Source organism: Hippichthys cyanospilos, chromosome 10 (genome assembly GCF_059441005.1).
Source record: "Hippichthys cyanospilos isolate Australia breed blue-spotted pipefish chromosome 10, RoL_Hcya_1.0, whole genome shotgun sequence".
NCBI lineage: Eukaryota > Metazoa > Chordata > Actinopteri > Syngnathiformes > Syngnathidae > Hippichthys > Hippichthys cyanospilos.
In genome coordinates this window covers 19,321,687-19,341,681 of record NC_142378.1, presented here as the reverse complement: position 1 = coordinate 19,341,681, position 19,995 = coordinate 19,321,687, and the positions used below count along the sequence as shown (strand labels likewise).

At 42.1% G+C, this 19,995-nt stretch overlaps 1 protein-coding gene across 4 annotated transcripts in view; it reads right to left on the bottom strand.

The window, feature by feature from the left end:
- Positions 1 to 19,995, bottom strand: part of nlgn1 (neuroligin 1) — a 71,240-nt gene that overhangs the window by 10,065 nt on the left and 41,180 nt on the right. For all 4 annotated transcript variants that reach the window (XM_088424980.1, XM_088424982.1, XM_088424981.1 and 1 more), the window contains 4 exons: positions 11,675 to 11,827; positions 7,838 to 8,050; positions 3,634 to 3,900; positions 1,732 to 2,093 (listed from right to left, as the gene is read on the bottom strand). In XM_088424980.1, coding sequence (XP_088281106.1) covers positions 1,732 to 2,093; positions 3,634 to 3,900; positions 7,838 to 8,050; positions 11,675 to 11,827 — 995 coding nt within the window. The remainder of the gene's footprint in view (positions 1 to 1,731; positions 2,094 to 3,633; positions 3,901 to 7,837; positions 8,051 to 11,674; positions 11,828 to 19,995) is intronic.

Genomic DNA, 19,995 nt, shown 5'->3' with positions numbered 1-19,995 from the left:
ATGTTTTTGGAGAATGGGAGGAAGCCCAAGTGCCTGGAGAATACATGGGCTCGTGGAGAACATGCAAACTCCACACAGGAAGGCCGGAGGCAGGTGGATTTGAACTCGGCTCCCTTTAACCAGGAGGCGGACGTGCTAGTCACTGCACCACCGAGCCAGGTCACCTATCAATTCTAACCATATTTAAAAAGCAAATTGACACAAATATTCCTCAATACTTATTCCTAAACATTAATTTTTACTTTAGGCCTGTACAATGAATATGATAAGCAAGACTGTGTACATGTAACCATGACCGCAGAGTGCAAACAATGAGGTTCCAGGCTTGATTGGCAATCGCTACAAGGTGAAAGTAAGTAATGCAAGTGGTGCTCATTACAACACATTATTGACACTTTGCTTTTAGTCACATTGTAGTGTTCAGTAACCATCATTTATACAGTGGACCCCTGGTTTACGGCATCTCTGGTTTGCGTTTTTTTCACCTTACGATGTTTACTGTGGCATATTTTTGTCCCCTCTTTTCGCCATTTTTTTTCAGGTTAGGACAAAAACTCCTCCTCAAACATAGCGGTCAGTGTGTGTGCGTGACTCTGCGTGTCGCTCTGTGCTCATACGTCTATACATGCGTAACTACGGCACTAGAATGCTGGTCTGCTATTGGTCGGTGTCATGACTCAATAAGATACTGATCTGCTATTGGTCGGCGTCACAGAAGCACTAAGATGCTGGTATGCTATTGGTCGGCGTCACGGTTTCAAAAATGGCGGAACATTAAATGAGTAAGAAAACAGACGTCTTTGGGAAGGAGGAAAAAAAAAACTAGTCAAGGTACAGTTGATGAACCTAAAACTTTGTAGAAAAAGAAAGCTTTTAAAAAGCAACACCAGGGGTCATACTAGAAATAATGACTACAAATGCTACTTCGTCGCAAAAGGACCCAAAAACTGACAAGGAATGGACTCGCTACCTTTTTTTTACTGAACCAGATGACCTCACAAATGGCGACAGCCTCAAAGTGTTTTTGAGGCTCCTGAAGTCCCATCTGTGTGAAGGGAAAAAACAAGCTGGGGTGTCCCATTGGTTTGGTGTTAATGGTGAGTTCATGGTTTATGCGCACTTCATATTTGCCGTTTGAATACCGTCAACGATAACATTGTCAAGCGCTGATCTGTCAGCACCATCCCCCCCGACAATAAAAATCGGAAGCGTTGACCAGTCCGTGGTGATAAAATGTTGAGGACCCCTGCTCGAGAGCCCATGTGTCAAGATCTTTTACACAATAAGGGATTTTAATGCAGTTTCACCTGAGAATCAAAGGTCACAATCATTGTTGGTTTTTGGCCTTCATTTGATGGCCTTCTTTGGATGTTTGATGTCTTTTGCTGTAGCTGATGAAATCCTTAACCTCCGTGAAAGAGTACATTGAGAAACGTTTTCTTTTTAAGTCTTGAACTGGCTTATGAAGTTCACAAACTGGTGTACCTACATCAGCCTTACACAACCTTAATTGAATATCTTTGGAAAGTAATTTGCATATCATTGTAGTCCTTTTTCATTTACAATTTAAACAATATAGTACCAACTTCATTGTAATTGGAGTTCCAACTCCAAGATCTTGAAATGTTCCTTAATGTTAATGTTCCATTTACAACATGACCGTGTCAAGTAAAAGTTGACTAGTTGAAAAAGATAGGACATTTCAAAATTTTGATTATGCCAGATACCCACCTGTTCTGTTTGACAATGATGATAGAATGCGTAGAAGTACGTAGGAGACCCAAAGCTAGAGTGAAGGTCAGCTGTAGCAACAGCAGGTGCCACCCACTGGTGATCAGTGAATAGGGCCAGCAAGGTCTTCCGGCGTGTCTCTGGGTTGTGCCTATCAGCCCAATCTGTATACATAAATTTGATGGTCTCTCTGAGTATGTCTTTACCCTCCGGATAGCCATAAAGGTCATCCACAAAGCTGGACACAGCGTAGTCGAAGTCATTGGCCTGAACACCATTTTCATTGTCTACGATGAGCTCCACAAATTTGAGACCTTCACCCTGGTTCACTCCCAGCATAATATCGTAGTTTAGGAATTCGCCTGAAAATAAAACACAGAATGAAAAGGTTGAACATTTATATTTAAAAAAAAAGTGAAAACATGTATAAATATAAACCTCAACAATCAGTTGGTAGGGCCCAGCCCTCCCTGCCCCGTCCAACCATGTACCTAGGCTGTTCTGCTCATTTGGGATCAGGTCAGTGACCCAGATTTACAGTAGCTATCCTTAGCCACTTTGTCTAATTCATGGAGCAGTACCTCGAAGCATACTCAGAAGAGCCAGTAGACATGGTGTCTTCAGTGTGTTCTGGATCTTAATCTGAGTTTCCTCTTGGTGGGACCTGCCTAAAACACTTTACCAGGGAGATGTCTCGGTGATATCAGCAGCAGATGCTCGAGTGACCATATTGGATTTGCCACAATGTGAAGCAGTGGCTCACTGTGAGCACCTCCTCCCGAATGACAAGTTTCTGATTGTATTTCTGAGAGAAAGCGAGGACAACCTCCAATGAAAGCACATTTTGGCTGTGTTCTTTCAGTCACTACCCACAGCTTGTGATTATACAGTAGGTGAGGTTGAAAATATGACATATTGACTTAACTCATCAACGGAGATCATTTTACCTCAGGTCATACTTCACATTGAGACCATTGCAAAGTTTGCATCACCACAGACCTGATCTTGATCTCCTGCTACAAAAAAACCCCCATAATGGTGATCAGTTAACAGCTACTCTACTCTCTTCACCCGAGTGTACCACAAAAATAAATGTGACCACAATGACAAATTTACAGAGTCAATCCCAGAGCTTTCGTCTAGGATGTCCTGGTGAAATATGCGCACGCCGTTGTTTATTATGAACAATCTATGACAAGCATAGAATTTCAATAACAAAGCATATTCAGGTTTCGATTAAAGGGATCTTTGTGGGTGTGTTGCTTCTCTGTCAAGCTCTTTCAGATTTCTCTGTCATTGCCCACATGAGCTTTTAAAAGCCCCAGCGGGTCTAGGCCTTGGTACTCCTAGCTGCACATCAGTACAAACAAGAATTCAGGACTAAAGCCCATTGCTGAATGTAGAGGTGGTCCCTTCTTGGTCACCAGAGTAGATCTAAATATACAGCATAGATGTCGAAATCCAGTCCTAGATGGATGGTATTTTTGCATGTTTTCAATGCTTTGCTCCCAAACACATGGTTCAAATGATTCAGATCATTTTCAAGCTCCTGCAGAGCTCGCTGGTGAGCTAATGATTAGAATCAGGTGTGGAGAGGAACCTAGAAAACGCGAAGGACTCCGGCCTTTGAGTACCGGAGACTAACACCAGTGATATTTCGGCCCTGAGCTGAGCGACAGTACAGTATGTCTGCAAATGACTCTACGGCACCTCTCGTATCTAGTGGAAAACCTCTCAGCCTTGTATGACTCACTCAACATCTCTGAGTGAGGTGAAATAAAGTCTACTAAGAAATGAGGTATGGTGTTTCCTTTAAGTCATTACGATAAGTAAAACGAGATTGTGTGAAAGAAATAAGGAAATAATCAACTAAACAGTCAAGTCCAAAATATTTGCTTGTACCTTGTTCCATGAGTATCTGAGGGTCATCAGGGATTACATCACCATCAATAACAGGTCCAAAGGCAATGTGGTACCGTGCCGGCTGGATGTCTTGATCCACCAAATCTTTGTAATGTTTTTTCTGAAGACATGCCACAAGCTCGACTGTTTCCTCCAGATTGCAGCCAACTTTGCGGCCCAGCGTTCTGGCATACTTAGCTGGTTGGAAGCTAACAGCCCAGCTTGACAGTGCTGTGCCACTCTGGGTGATGGCCCTTTGAAACAGGCCTAAATATGTTTGAAACAGAAAGAAAAAAGAGAGGGGTGGGGGGTTATTTTGATTATGTTTTTAAAATGACAATAGACATAACATCAACGACACTTTACTGGTCACATTGAAAAGAACAAGCAATACTTGAGTAAATTAGTCCAACATAAATAATGTTGATTTGTTTATTTTAATGATAGCCCCTTGAGATGCATCACCTAATTTTTGAATGAGTCAACACATGCATTTATTCACCAGTAAAACAACATCATAATGGTAAATCCTGAAAACACAAATGCATTTAAATACAGACACCTTCAGCCACACACACACATACACACACACACATGCACACACTGTTCTCTGCTTAAGAGCATTTCTAATTAGTGTGTGTCTTTGGTGATTGAAAGTCACATGACACAGTTAGATAGCCATAGCCTGTCATATAAGCTGTCATGTTGGGAGCACGTTTGGTGTTAATGTTCTTTGATTGTTGATTCTTATCTTTAGTGAGTTCAGCTTTTCAACTTGTAATGGCTGATTATGATACATGAAAATAGTTTACATAGTCATACAAATTAAATACATCAAATTCTATGACAAACATGCAGGTTAGAGGGCAGTATTCCTTGTACTTTATCGTTTGCATGCTCGGTGCGTTGAGTTTTTTTTTTTTTTCCATTAAAAAATAGCTATATTTCGGAGAGGTGTGTTGTGAAAGGTTTCCTGCATGTCAAACAGACGTGTTCACTGTAATCACACATGCCACAGGCTCTCCTAGAGATGTCAACCTAGAGTTGACCCCCTAGCTGACCAATCACGAAAACAAGGAAGTATAGTTTACCCTCAAAATTCCAATATATTACAACAGTGTCCTCACAGCATTGCTCCAGCCTCGCATTTTCACTTGCTTGTGAGGTGGAAACTGCTTCTATCGGTAGAGTGAACAGCTTGGACAAGACTGGCCTGGCAATCAGTTAATCAACACACAGGCACTCCTACAAGACATGTGATTGGCTCCCGGCACAACATTGACCAATAAGGGAAGGAGTGGATGAAGTGTAAGAAGGTGAAAAACCTTGTCATTAAGATGTCGAACAAGATAAAGGCAAAAGTCTTAAACCACCATCTGTTCCGTGCATTGCTAGACAAAGTTGACAGCGAAAATTCCAACTTCCTGCTACAAAACAAAGAGAGATTAGTTTGTCCAAGGGTGAGGAGTTGTGATGCTTTGTTGCTTCTTTAGAACACGTGAAAACATTCTTAAAAGCAAACAAATACAAAATATCGAGTGGATAGAAGAACTGCACTTTATGGTGGAAATGACAAGTTATCTAAACATGCTGGAAAAAATATTTCCAGGGGCAGGGAAATACTGCACTACAAATGCACCAAAAGCTGTTTTGATATTCGAGCACAGGCGTACAACGACAGATTTCTCTCACAGATTGAGCTGTCTTTGTTGAAACACATTCCATGTGTAAGTCAAACTGACCTTGAAATGCAAATGGAAAATATAACTGACAAACATGTATGGGTGTTCAAATTCAAAAGTCTGACAGCCATATTTGAAGACGTCACTCCCCAGAAAGCCCAGCTTGCCTACAGCCACAAAGGAGCGAAATCAAAAGCCTTGCAACAATCTGACTTAACCCAACTTAAGTACGAAACATGATATGCACTTTCACATAAAGAAATATGCATTTGGAATATCATCCATCTTTGAATCAATGTACCTATGTGAGCAGGTAATCTGAAATCAGAACTATATTGAATCCAAATACAATAATCCTTCGTTTTTTGCGGTCAATGGGGACTGGAACCCCCCTGCGATAAGTGAAAAAGGTGAAGTAGACTATCTGTTATTTATAATTGATACAACTCTCCTGGACAACTCCTGCCCTCATTGGACGATGGTCGCCCTGGGAGCCAATCACGTGTCTTATGTGAGTGTCCGTCTTACTTATGAAACTCACAAATGCTGTTTGGTAGTATGAGCAGGAAAGATCAGTCCTGCACCAGAGCATTGTAATTCTCTTACCAAGATTTATTTTGTAACAAATTGGAATTTCAAACCTAAACTCTGATTGTTATCATGTTTGGTCAGCTACAGGCTTCGCTCTTATTAGACTTTCAGGCACAAAAACCCGAGCAGTGTATGTTATTGGACTTCTGTGCTCATTAACAATAGATCATAACAAACACCATGTTGAAGCATAAGGGTGTTCATACAGGTATGTACACTTTGGACACTCCAGGCTTCAGTTCGATGCCTTGTCATCTGACTTGGTATGTCATGGCATGGTATGTCTTTGCAGGGCATATCTTGTACATTTACGTTTGAGAGAGGGATTGAACTGTCAACTGATAACCACCACATACAAATGGATGGAGAAGGAGAGGAGTGGAGATTTGCATCTCACATATTCACCATGTCACCTTGTCATCAACAAATAGGCCTAAATAGTATTACAGATTTCTATTTATTGCCCTACATAACTCATATCTAACCTAACATTTAACATTCATATTAATGGCTCTACAATTCTATTTTACCCGCAGTCATAATCTCTTAATGGCATTTGTCATATCATTTTTAAGATCGAAACACACATTTGAATACACTACATTTACAAAGGTGGGCATTTTGTCAGCATTGACTGTCTCTTCGTCACTCCCGGCGAACGGTCGTTTTGCCGAAGAACCATCGAATGACAGGAATATCCATGAACATTGGAGATTTATAATTTCATTCAGGTAATTTTCCATGTCTGCCAGCCCACTATGCTAATTTTTACTTTTTTACCCTATACAAAGTAATAATCATTTTACACCAGTAATATAATGGAGGAGATAAACATATAACTATAATGCACCCCAAGCATCTTGTGTCTCTGCTTACGTAATTAAGGTTTGGTGGACTTTACCGGAGATTTATTTGTAGACAGGGAGCAACCCTGTCTTAGCCCTGGTTCCAACCAAAACTCATATTGTGCACAATCTCACCGACCAAAAGTCAAAAGTAATATTTAGAATTAAGTGTAAATTAAGTTTTAAGAAATTTTTGTGTTATTTTGCATTTTAACTGTGTTTTACATGAAGAAATGTCTTGAGGATACTGGGATGTGATTACACTGCAGGCAGTCACTCTTTCAAGCAACCAATGGCCTACGCCCAATTTGCATTTTGCCTATGGGACAGGAAATGCAAGATTCACGTTTTTTAAATTCCCTAATTAAAGACGTTTTTTCAGTAAATTCAACCTTAGCAATACTTTGCTTTACTTGTAGTGCATGTGACAGATGAAATTTAGATAAATAATAGTAAAACCGTCTTCTAAAAATGAAACACAGGTATAAAGAGATAGCTGAAATAAATAAAATCTTAACAATGTTGGCCATATCAATGCCGTTCAGTGAATGTGAGTGGCAATTACGCAGTACATGTTCTCTTATTTCCCTCAAATGAGGTATGCTCTTCGTGGCCTTATACTGTGTTTAAGTTGCAGAATAACTAAAAATACACAGATCTGGTGTTATTTTAAAGTACAGATATTTAAACAGAAACAAAAATGGATTGAATGCAGCCAGAAGGAGATTAGTGCCTAACCATCGGGTTAAAAATGATCTGCAAATTTCACACTCTAGTGGTGATGGAAGGATGAAAAAAAAGGCAGATTTCACCCTCTAGTGGTCACGGAAAGGTGGGCAAAAATACTGTCAGACTGACTCAAAGAATGACAGACCGACGATGACGGCAAGGGGGGAGGGGCTCTGACGAATGTCGGACCAGCATATTACTGTAAGTTGCCTACCTCTGTACACTTAGTACAATTTTGTATTCTATTTCATCACACATTCAAATACTTAGCATCGAACACACTTTCTGTGTTTGACTCCAAATACACCAAGAACACTATTAATACCTCTGGATTCCCATTAAGCCTGTAAATTTTACCTTTTGTGGAATTACTCCAGCGGTTGCCCTCGGAATAGTGAGAAAGTGTGAGAAGGTTGACACAAGAGGCTCCAGCCCCTGACCCAAACACAGTTATACGCAATGGATCACCACCAAAAGCTGCAATATTTTCACTGGTCCAACGAAGAGCCTGAATTTGATCCAATAAACCATAATTTCCCTTTGCTGCCTGATCGCCAGTACTCAGGAAACCTGTCGAGGAAAAGAAAGAGTCATATTTTACAGAGTAGAATGCAACAGTTTTATCTTTTAGTTAAAAAGGTGGTGTGCTGTGATATGAAGCTCAAGAATGTACAGCAATAGAAAAATGCTGAATTCTGGATTTTTTAAAATTTTTTCTATTACTGGGCTTCTGATATTCACTGAACAAGGCGTTAAGTGGGGACCATCATCTTGATGTATTCTTGGAGACCTTTTGTTACAGGATAGTGCCCTGGATGCTCACTTGTCCACGGCCCCCCCTCTTTTCCGTTTTGTGTCAACCCTCAGGATCCCGGACTTTGGGTGGCATGACTTGTAAGGAGCTTCCTTTTCTTGACATCCTTGGCTTGGATCTCTTCCAGTGGCCAGGGAATTATGACAGCAAGGTATATAATTACTGGGAATGCATAGGTGTTAATGTCCTGGATTATAATCTTTCTGTTCAGATGACTGTTCAGGATCTGCCTCATCTTCCTTTGGTATTTGGCCATGGCTGCCCTCCGAGCAGCCTCTTTGTATTGTTATCTGCCTGTGGAAATCCAACATATTTATTGATGTCATGCACATCTGCTATGCAGCCTTCAGGTAGTTACATTCTTTCAATTGTGATTATCTTGCCTCGCCTAGATATTATTCACCCACACTTATCTAGTCTGAATGACATTCTGATGTCATAGCTGTACATCCTTGATGTGAATCAGGGAGTCAATTTGACCAAGATTCTTATCATACAGATTGATGTCAGTCATTTATAAGAAGTGGCTGATCATTGTTTTACTTTTGAACCAGTACCAAAAGCGGCTCTCAGTTATTATCTGACTGAGCGGGTTCAACCATTTGCAGAACCGCAGTAGGGACAGAGCATTTCCTTGTAATATGCCACATTAGATATTCACCTGTGAAATTAGCTTTGAATTGCCCTCCAAAGTTGGCTTCCACAGCCTAATTGAGTTCTTGATGAACTTTTTTTGGACTGTGTTGATGTTACACAGTTCTAAGCAATCTATTATCCATGTGTGCGGCACTGAGTTGTAGGCTTTCTTGTAGTCAATCCAAACAGTGTACAGGTTGGTGCTTCTGGTTTTGCAGTGTTGGGCAGGTGCACAACACCATCAGTAGTTGGGGTTTGGCAGTGTAATTATGAATGCCAATCTGTGCTCTGGTTTATGTACTAATCCATGTGTCTACTCATTTTGGGATGCTGTGATGCCTGTCCAACATTCCACTCTTCTGTTTGTAAATATGTCAGACTGGAAGGTTTTTATGTGACACTTCCTTCTTCCAGATACTCTTTTAGTATTACATTTTCTCAACCTTGAGTCGGTCTGTTTCTGTCTCGCTGCCTTGGCCCCGAGAGTAGACGTTACCTGGCTTGTTGGAGAACATCATGTTTGTTCTTCTGACCTCTACTTCTCTCATGTACCTCTTCAGCTCTTCTGCTGAGAGTATTTGCTTGCCAGTTTCAAGATTCTCATCTGTGGTTATGTTGCTGTGTTTCCCAGGCAGTTCTTTCTTACACCTCACATCTTTGCTTTGTTACGATGTAAACCTCTTGTTTGTCCCCATGTTTGCCTTCTCTTCCATGGAAGTCGGTCATGCTCCTTTCGGCTGTTCATCTAATAGCCAATCATCTTGAGCATAACTTTTATTGCTCCATAAATCAACCAATTGCCAACTGCTGGATTTGCTAGTTGTCCTAACATTCACCCAAGGATACTTTTCCTTTGTCCAAACACCTGGGGGAGAAGATTTAATTGAATTTCACTGATATGATTGCTTGTATATGTGGCAGGAGTTACCTACTAGTTATTGTTGATGCGTATACACACTGGAATACAGCTTCTGTGATCAAAGCACTGGTCACCCACTACATCCCCACTCATGGTTTTTCCAAAAGCATTCGCTGTGACATGATACCCACTTCAAAAATGCACATTTTCAAAGAGTTGGAACATTTCTTGGTCTTAACGACTCATTTGGCACAGTATACCACCCTCAATTACAAGGAAAAGTTGAGCGCATGAACCAAAATTTAAAGTCCAAAATTACTAATGTTATGGAATGAACCAAATTGACATGGGTGAGTGGACTTCCTCTGGCACTCATGTGAATTCAAAGTACGGTGAACTCGTAGACACAGTTCACCCCATTAAAGCTCAACAGAGGACAGTAATTTCAGGGTCCTTTGGCAGCGGCAATGACTAAAGAAGGAAACTCAGGTACAAGCCTTACTACTGTATGAGGCTTTCAACCGTCTTCTCCAAATGTTTTCCAAACAGATGGGAGACAAGTTAAACGAGAGTGAACATGCTGACGTCTTCACAGCGCAATGAGTCTATTTGAAGATGTTCAAAAGGAAATGAAAGCTCTGCATTAGAGGAGGCCCTACAAATTTATCGATCAGACCTCTAATGCTTTCTGCCTCAAGGGGAAAGGAATGACTTGGTTCCATCTTGGACAGTGTGTACCAGGTTTAGAGGAATCTCTGGAGGGGGACTAGTTATTGTCATTGCTATCTTCTTGCTTTGCAGCAGTTTTTCATTATGATAGGTCATATTTTATTCGACTCATTGGTGTAGCACAAAGATGACTCAAATGGGACTGGCACACACAAGAGTAAGCAGCACATTGTTATGAGGGGAAAAAAGAAGAGCTGATGAGTTTAACCGATACATGGTTGATAAATAACAGCAGGTGGGTAACCCTTTATTACACATTGGGGACCACTCAATTTTTTCAATTTGCACTATATAATGCTTTACTGTGTTATTCCGTGCTGCACACTGCCCCTGTGTACTTATGGGTGTTTTATCAAACAAATTGTAGCTCGTGGTCTTCTGTCATCTCATAAACTGGCTCGTGGGTTCCAATCTGCTCTCCCACTTATAACTAATCTACAATCAATTGGCAACATTTGGTTCAAGGCACCCTTTCTTGGCCCCTGGGACTGTTTGTGGGTAGACCCGAGTTTGCGGCAGTGGGATGATCAAAGTGTTGTTGAATGACCACAGCCCAGACGTGGTAGGTTTGCTACTGCAGGACCCGAAGGTTAGAGTTTTCCATCCACACGAGATGTCTTTGCCCAAAATGTTTTTTTGCTTAAACATGAGTTAATGTATTTGCTTATGCATGGATGTAAAACGTGGCAGATATGGCTAATTTTAGCGTCATTACTCTGTGTGATGGGTTTAGAACTACTGTGGTGGTCCCAGATTGGTACTGTGATTAAGCTCAAGTCTATAAAGATAATCTTTGTTTTTATCATGGTTTTACCAGACCCACACAATGAAGTTGCTACGTCATACCGAGTGGTTAAAGCGGTCATTGGTAATAGTACAACTCTGTACTAGTTGTGCATACAGATAGGTATATCTCATTGTGAACCTGTTGGGATGTATCAGAACCTCCAAGTCAATTTAACTTCTGGAATATGCATGCGCATACAATTCATTGTACTTTGAGGCCTGTTCAGTTGAGTGTGTGGTGCAAGACATCCCATTTATGTGTTTGTAGTGGCAAATGGAAGATCATTTATTTGCAGCAACCCCATAAATTTTGCATGCAGTCACATGTAAGTGTCTCTTTACTAACGCTTCAATATGATTGTATCCTTACCTAGAACACCCAACCGGTAATTGACAGTGATGACGATCACATTCCCATAGCTGGCCAGGACACTGCCATCAAACAGGTTACCAGTTCCTTCCATGTAGGATCCACCGTGGATGAAGACCATCACTGGCTTGGGACTTCCGCTTTCCCTTATGTCTAAAGATTGAGCAGGAAAAAGACAATGGGTGGAAATCCAGAAAAAGAGGAATTTTAATTCCAAACTTATGATGGAAGTCTACAAAATCATTTATTGAAATGAAACGTAATGGCTTTTATTGTCATCGCACAAACACAAAGTATAGAGCAACAAGATTAAATTGAAGAGGTAAAACCCGTTCATGAAACATAAATAATGCTGCCCAACAGAGGGAGAACAGCAAGACCTGTCGAATCATTACATGAGCGTTGTGAAGTGAGGGATGAGAACAAAAAAGTGGATTATAAATGTTTCATTAAATGGTGTGAGGGCGAGGGACATGATTAGAACCTCAGAAAAATACAACACACAGCTTTTGATAGAACATTAAAACACAACTCTAGAACAGCACATAGAAGAATGTCATGGAATACGGTGTAAACACCGCGTGTCCAATCGAATAGCCAAGCTACTTCTGACTTGGGCACCGCAGCACGCTTCATCACAGAGAGGGGGTTTGGCAAAGCCAAAAAGGCAGTGAAGTGTCACGGAAATTTATGTATTAACTGTACTGAATTGTGTACTCAAAAAGTCTGTGTTAATGCCCTTACCAGCACGGCAAAATGTATTTTAGAGAGCAGTACCGTAAACATGCAGGATTGCAACCTTCAAGGACTGGAGTTTGAGACCTATGGATATGCGTTAAACTCCATTCCTCAGTGCCGGTGTCCTGATTAGGATCATTTTCAAGCTCCAGCAGAGTTTGCTGATGAGCTAATCATTTGCCAAAAAAAAGGAGGTGCAAGATTTTTATAGGTTCTCAGTTCAATGCTTCGAAAAATAAAAAAGAAAAGCTGAAGAGCGACTACCTTTTTCTTAGAGACTATAACAGCCAATTGGGTAAACAGAGGAAGGTGTGGAAGTGGTTCAACTTGATGGACAGCAATTACGGTCAAAGTCTGGCTGCCAAGGCTGGGACCTCGGACCGAATGCATTGCAAATCCTCGACTGCATTGCCAGTTGTAAGTTAGAAAAATGCTATTCATTTGCAATTGTTGGGGGCTAAGAACAATGCTAACCATACGTTTGAAGATTACAAAGAATTATTTTACTTCATTGTTTGTAAATCCTTGACTGCATTGCCAGTGTTGAGTTTCCATTTCATTTTATTTTCCCTGTTTTAACATTGCTACACGGGATTGTATAGGTAACCGTAAGCTAAGGTGGTAACACTGGATTAATTTTCAACTGCTAAGGGCTAACAACAATGCTAAACATACATTCAAAGATTACAAACATTTGTTTTACTTCATTGTTGGTGATTCGTCGACTGCATTGCCAGCAGTGAGTTTCCATTTTTTTTTTTGCTCCCTGGTATAACACTGCTGCAAATTGATTTTGTCTAGAGAAAAGAAAAAGCAGAGTGGATACTCAGCCGTCATCAGGAAGATGATCCAGACTGATGCAGAAGAGTAACAGCTGGGAACTGGGAACAGCGCGACCACGATTTGCAGATGCTTCTGCAAGATGTGGGGATGGCAAGAGAGCAGGATGCGAGTGCGAGAGAACAAGAGTTACTTCTGAGGAGATAAGAGATACATAGAACTCCCCAAGGGACACAAACGCCTTCTCCAAGTCCATAAAACATATTTAGACTGGTTGGGCAAGTTCAAGGATCCAGCCGAGAGTATAGAGTTGGTGCACTGTTCCATGGCCTGGACGAAAACCACTATGTGCCTCCTGAAACTGAGATACAACTTCCTGATGGAACCTCGTCTCCAGCACACCTAAATAGGCCTTACCGGGGAGGCTGGGGAGTGTGATCCCTCTTTTGTTGGAACAACTCTCCGGTCCCCCCTTCTTAAAAAAGGGGTACCACCACCCCTACCAATCCAGAGGAACTGTCGTCAATGTACACGCGATGTTGTAGATGCGTGTCAATCAGGGCAACAACATCAAGAGCCTTTAGGAGTTCCGGGCGGATCTCATTCACCCCTGGGGCCTTGCCATCAAGGAGTTTTTTGACCAACTCGTTGACTTCAGCGACAAAGATAGAAGACGTTTCAGTAACCTGTCAGCTATCTGTGGAGTCCTACAGGCCAAAAAGGCCCAAAAAGATTCCTTCTTCAGTTTGACAACAGCTGGGGGGGCGATTTTTCTCCCAATCATGTCCCTCCAGGTCTCACAATCATTACCCGCTCTCCAGCACACCCTCCAAGGACTGCAAAGTCTGGACTCCCCCCCGTACAGTCACATGTACAGTCCTACATGTAAGTTTAATATATACAGTATTCTGAGTGGGAAGGCAGCAGATGGTGTGGAATTACATCAATCCATCCATTCCTTATGCGTAAACGTAAATGTTTAGGGATTTTGGCGCAGATTTTTAAAAACAATCTTTTACAAACCCCAGACATGTGACTCTGATACAAGCCAATTGTGTCATTATATAATTTAAGAAAGTTGTCCAAATTTACAACACAAACAGTGATGCGAACCTGCTTATTTCAAGGCTTGTTCTTGGTAGAGATACCTATCAATGCTGTGTTGACATTTATTCAGTTGTGATTCTGATGGTACTTTCTTAACAGGTGGAAGTTGAGTTCCGCTCCAGGATGTAACGGAGTTATCTCTCAGGAAAATTGTGGTTGTATTGAGCTTTTCTGCTTGTGGGGCTTGTGATGGTGAAACCACCCCCAAATTACATTGTGCCCTTGCTCTTGTCATAACATCTTTGTACCATGGATGAAGCATATTGTACTTCATCCATCACCAATTGTGAGAGCAACTTCCTATTTCTAATGTATGGTCACTGAGCCCTAAGCTGTTTTTTGCTCAATGTGAATGTGGGATGCCTCCAATGTGGATGCTCAATGTGGATGTCCATGCCTCCAACATTCTGTTCATGTATCTTTTCCCCCTGGGTTACTACCATAGTAGCACTCCATCAGTGCCTTATTCTTCATCCTGCGACATACCTGCCTTGCACCTACTCCTGTTCCAGTATCCCATGTCTCACCAGTGTGTCCTGGTTCCCTCACAGATAGGTCAGAACCTTTTGGCCTGGCCGACGTTCGAGCCAATATGACCATCATTATTATTGTCACCCTTCCGATGTATAGGCCCATAGTATGAAGGGTCTTGCCCAAGAGCCCAAATTCCTTTTTTTTGCCGACCAAACACGAAAATAGGGAAGCAGAGTTTACATTCGAATTATCATTTTATTACAACGGTATTTGTAACTTCTTCCCAAAGCTCTCTTTCATCCTCATTGTTCTGCTTCAGTCGCGCCTTGTCACTCATATGTGAAATTCACCCAGAGATAGTGACTGGAGGAACTGTAGCAAACAGCTTGGACAAGACTTGCGAGGCAACTAGTCAATCAGCTCACAAGCAATCCTAAGAGACACGTGATTGGCTCCGAGCGAGACATCAACCAATGAGGGCAGAAGTGGATTAAAACTCCTGGGCAGGATCAGATTTTTTTGTGGGATTTCAAAATGTCTAATGAGCCTGCCCAGTTGTACATTGCACCAAGATATTTTGATTTAAATATATGCTAGGAAGCTAGCAAAGGGTGCAGTGAATAGCACATCCACGTCACAGTTCAAAGGTCCTGGTTCAAATCCACCTGACTCCGGCCCTCCTGTGTGGACTTTGCATGTTTTCCCCGAGCCCGCGTGGCTTCTTTCCGGGCACTCCGGCTTCCTCCCACCCTCCAAAAACATTCATGGCAGGTGAATTTGACATACTAAATTGTCCTTAGGTGTGATTGAGTGCGTGAATGGTTGTTCGTCTCTGTGTGCCCTGCGATTGGCTGGCAACCAGTTCAGGATGTTCCCCACCAACTGCCCAAAGCCAGCTGAGATTGGCGTCAGCAAGCATGCGACCCCTGTGTGGATAAACGGCTCTAGAAAATGGATGGATGGATAGATGTAAGCTAGGAAAGACCCTCCAAGTGTTCCCTACATGTTTTTGGGTATGTGAATAGTTGTTCATCCTTGTGTACATTTAGCTGGCCTGAAACAAGTTCAAGGTGTACCCCGCCTACTGCCTGAAATAGCTGGGGTAGGCAATAGCAAGCCAGCAACCATAGTGAGGGTAAGTTGCTTTAGAAAATGTATCTATGTATGTATGTGGTAGAAACATTTGCGACATATCTAAGAGCCCACAGCCCAACAACAAAACGTCATTGGAGTTAAAATTAACAATATGATGTGGTCATTCATGTTGTGAATGTGACTTCAAAACTACACTGTATTGTTAACATGGGGAGAAAAAAAACGATCAAGTAGTAGATCGTAACCACCAAATAAAAGTGTGCCAAGTCCGTTCATGTCAAACATTACTTGTAATTGTATTGTTATTGTTAAAATTTGTTTTGAAGCATTGACTGGGCTTCTCAAAATGTTAGGCTGACTATAATGCAGGCAACAATACTGACGATAATACTGGCTTGACAGGCAATGAATTCTTCTGTGTGCACTTCCGGGGTCAACAAGCTAAAACAAACAAAAAGAAAAAACAAACAAACAAAAAAGCAGATCTCATACCATAGTTAGAGATCAGTAAATGAGACTAACCTGCCTGGGTCATTTTATTCTTTCCTGCGTCAGTGACAGTAGAAGCAATAATGAGTACTGCAAGTAAGTTGAGTGAATATGTTACTGCAGTTTGACTAAGCTGTGCATTTTCGTTAGTATGGTGTTTACTTAACAGTGATACACAGTTTAGTGATATCAGTGCAAAAGAGGAGCTATTCATTTATTAGATTGTTTCTGAGCTGCATTGGTCACTCATCATTGGTATCAGATTATCAGCCGTTCTTGGTTGGGGACAAGCCTCTTATCGCTCTTGCCTCAGATGGACATCTGTTTGTAAGTCCAGCACGGATTTGCCAGCGTAGTCGGACGCCTCATGGGTCAAGCCCGGGTACCACGACCTTTGCCTGGTTTTCACTGAGGTCTGAGCCAAATCCCTGCCCAATTATGACTTCTTGGGAGCAAATTCTCAGACTGGAGTTGTTTTTGTTTTTTTTTTGTAGGAAGAAGGACAATACTCTCAGACTATCAAGGCCTTTAATGTCACAAAGCAGTGGTCCCCAACCCCCTGTCCGTGGATCAACTGGTACCGGGCCGCGTGGGCTGCACCCGAAATAATGTTTTGGAGACTATTTAGTTTAATGGAGTTCGCGTGACTGGGCGCGAAGGCACGTCGGGCGACGCGATGGAAGCAAATGGAGAGACACAAATGGCTGCGCGCGGTCACGAGAAGCGAAATTTCGCCTTTTGCGTGAAGTAATTTTTTATTTACTTTTTCCGCGTTTCGAGTCGCCACAGCCAATCAACTTAGGGAACATTCAATGGCTCACGCAGGGGGGCAGGAATGAATCATGGTGGCCGCTTTGCGGTCACTGGAAGTGATCCAACACGGCCAGCTGAACTTTCAATACAAAACAGAGCCAAGCAAGAGCCCTCACCTGGCTTGTCGAAAGGCGGAAGCGAGAACTTGGGACAACTAGTATGTGCAGCGTTTGCTTCACTTAACAGCTGTTGAACCGGAGTTACTGTGCTAAGCTCACGATAGCGCAGCATTGTCAGCACAATATTTAACACAGTCTCGGCCACTTGATTGCGACATAGAAAGTTTTATTTTTTGCTGGCGAGTATTGCTGCAAAGATCAAAGGTGCTGTCGGTGAAAATATTGGCTCTGTCACATCCCAGAAAAGTGAAAGTTCTCAGCAATGCTCTTCTTTCCTGATCTACCGTAAAGTGCACAGCAAGCTCGCTCCAATCCCCTCCCCTCTCCTCGCGCGATAAAAATGTGGACAAAAAGTATAACAGCGACAGAGAGCCCCGTCCATACGTTTGTGAGGTGGTTTTTAAAGCAGTCCCTCAGCCCCCCACCCCCCCGGTCCGCAGTCTAAATCTACGGCGTTGACTGGGCCGCGGTGATCAAAAGGTTAGGGACCACTGTCATAAAGCACCAATACCCTCCCCGCCTGATGACTTATGGTCTTGAGCTTTTTCAAGGTGCCTCAGACTTAACCCACCATGACTTTCACAATACCTATGATTTGGTAAGGATCTGTGAAGAAGATGAGTGGAAGATGGCGTTTAACACTCCAATTTAGCACTATCAATATTTGGTAGTTACTGCCGTTTTGGCAAGCCAGACTTTTTGCAAGACCCGGTCAATGACATTGTGTGGGACATGCTTAACCAGTTCAGTTGGTTTTCGTGTATCTTGATGGCATCATCCTTTTTTTTCTAAAAAAAACCTTGAGAGACCCAGGTCTCATTTCATGTGTGAAAAGACCACAAGAACCTGGTGTATATCCATACGGCTAAGAGACCCAACTCACAGTAAGCCCGATATCACTATTCTGCAGAAGATTCAACTTTCCCCTCTTTTGCCATCTGGGGTTCAGCAATATCAAACCAGATGACTTGTCCAGATAATTCAAGCAGAATAGCCCAAATAGTGAACCTGATCCTATCCTGCTTTCTCTTTGTGTGATCGTCACATTGACCTGTGATGTTGAGCAGATGGTTAAGACTGCTAGCTAGACAGCAACTCAGGCCAAATGCATGTTGCCCTAACGCAGTGCTTCTCAATTATATTTTGCCAAGCACCCCCCCAGGAAAGAGAATACTTTTCGCGCCCCTCCCCACTCGCCGCGCTAACTATAAATAAGATTATTATCTATAGAAATGATATTAGTATACCTAAACCTGTATTCTTTTTAACATTAGCTAAAGAAAAAAGGAATATAAAGCAACTTTCAACAAGTGTTCATCATTTTTTTACAGCTTTTATACAGGTTACATCTTAATCTAAAACAGAAAGAATAATCAATGAGCCTGAAACTACAAAAACAAACGATGGAAATTCTGATTTTATTGCAATTACAATTCACATGACAAAAACCAAAGCCTTTTCCCTGGGGCCATCCACGCCCCCCCTGGACCCCCCCAAGGGGGTCCCACCCCACTATTTGAGAAGCAATGCCCTAACTGTCTGTTCATTGCTGATGCACTCCATTTAGAGGTTGTGCAACAGGCACATTCTTCAAAACTGATCTGCCATCCAGGAGTGATACAGACCACTGACATCCTCCACCAGCGCTTCTGTGGTCCGCCCTGAAAAGGGCCAACCGCAACTTCATCAGGGCCTGCTCTGTTTTCAACCAATACACACACTCTTACCAGCCCCCTTCTGGCCTGCTGCTACCCATACCCATTTCTCATTGTCCCTGGTCTCCAAATCTTTCTGGACTTGACCACGGTCTATTATTCTCTGAGGAGGGTCATTCGCTTCATCATTTAGTAAAATGTCCCCGAGAGGCGGTCTTGGTTGCCTTTTTGTCTGATTCTGGATCCCTCGATGGTTGCTTACTTCCACTGCCAGGGCCCTGACTAGCCTTTCTTTTAATCTGTGTCTCCCGGAAGACCCCAGTCTTTGGTCAGTGTGTTTAAGCCCTGACCGCCATGTTTTGTGTGCAAGGGAGTGAGCGCGCTCCCTGTAAGAAGGCTCTTTGCAGCAAGTGGACTGTGTGGATTGGCAGACGCTGCAGCAACGGGACCTTCATTACTTGACCAAGAGTACCACAACCAAATTTAAAAGACCTCTAATAAATGAGAGCTGGCATTGTTGACTTTGACAGCGGCAGCTCAAGCATCGTTCTTAGCCCCCAACTTGTGTTCAACATGTCTTTTTGCTAATTCAATTTGTGATTTGACTTGCAGTTAGTCAGTCTTCCCCATGCTGGTGTTTTAACATTGCACTCCCTTAGTTAGTGTTTGGTGACATCTTTTTGTATTAGATAATGTAATGTAATGATTTATTTGTTTACATTCAAAAGTCTTTTGCGTTTGCCTTTTATATTTGACCAAATTTCCATGTTATTGCAAATACCCTACTTGTAAGTCTATCAGCTGTAAATATATTTGGGATACGATTGAACAGTCTTACTTGATCAAGTCTCTTCTAACATTTGACATTCCAAAATCGGCAAGCAAATAAGATATGCTTGATTGATGCTTGATACATCTGTGAGCTTTGCATGGCTCCATCTGGTGAAATAATGTAATTTCATCAACGATGCATCTCTATGTGGCATTTGAATAAGCCAAATTTTTAACTACATGGACATTTCCGCATGGAAAAACAAGGCAAGAGACCATT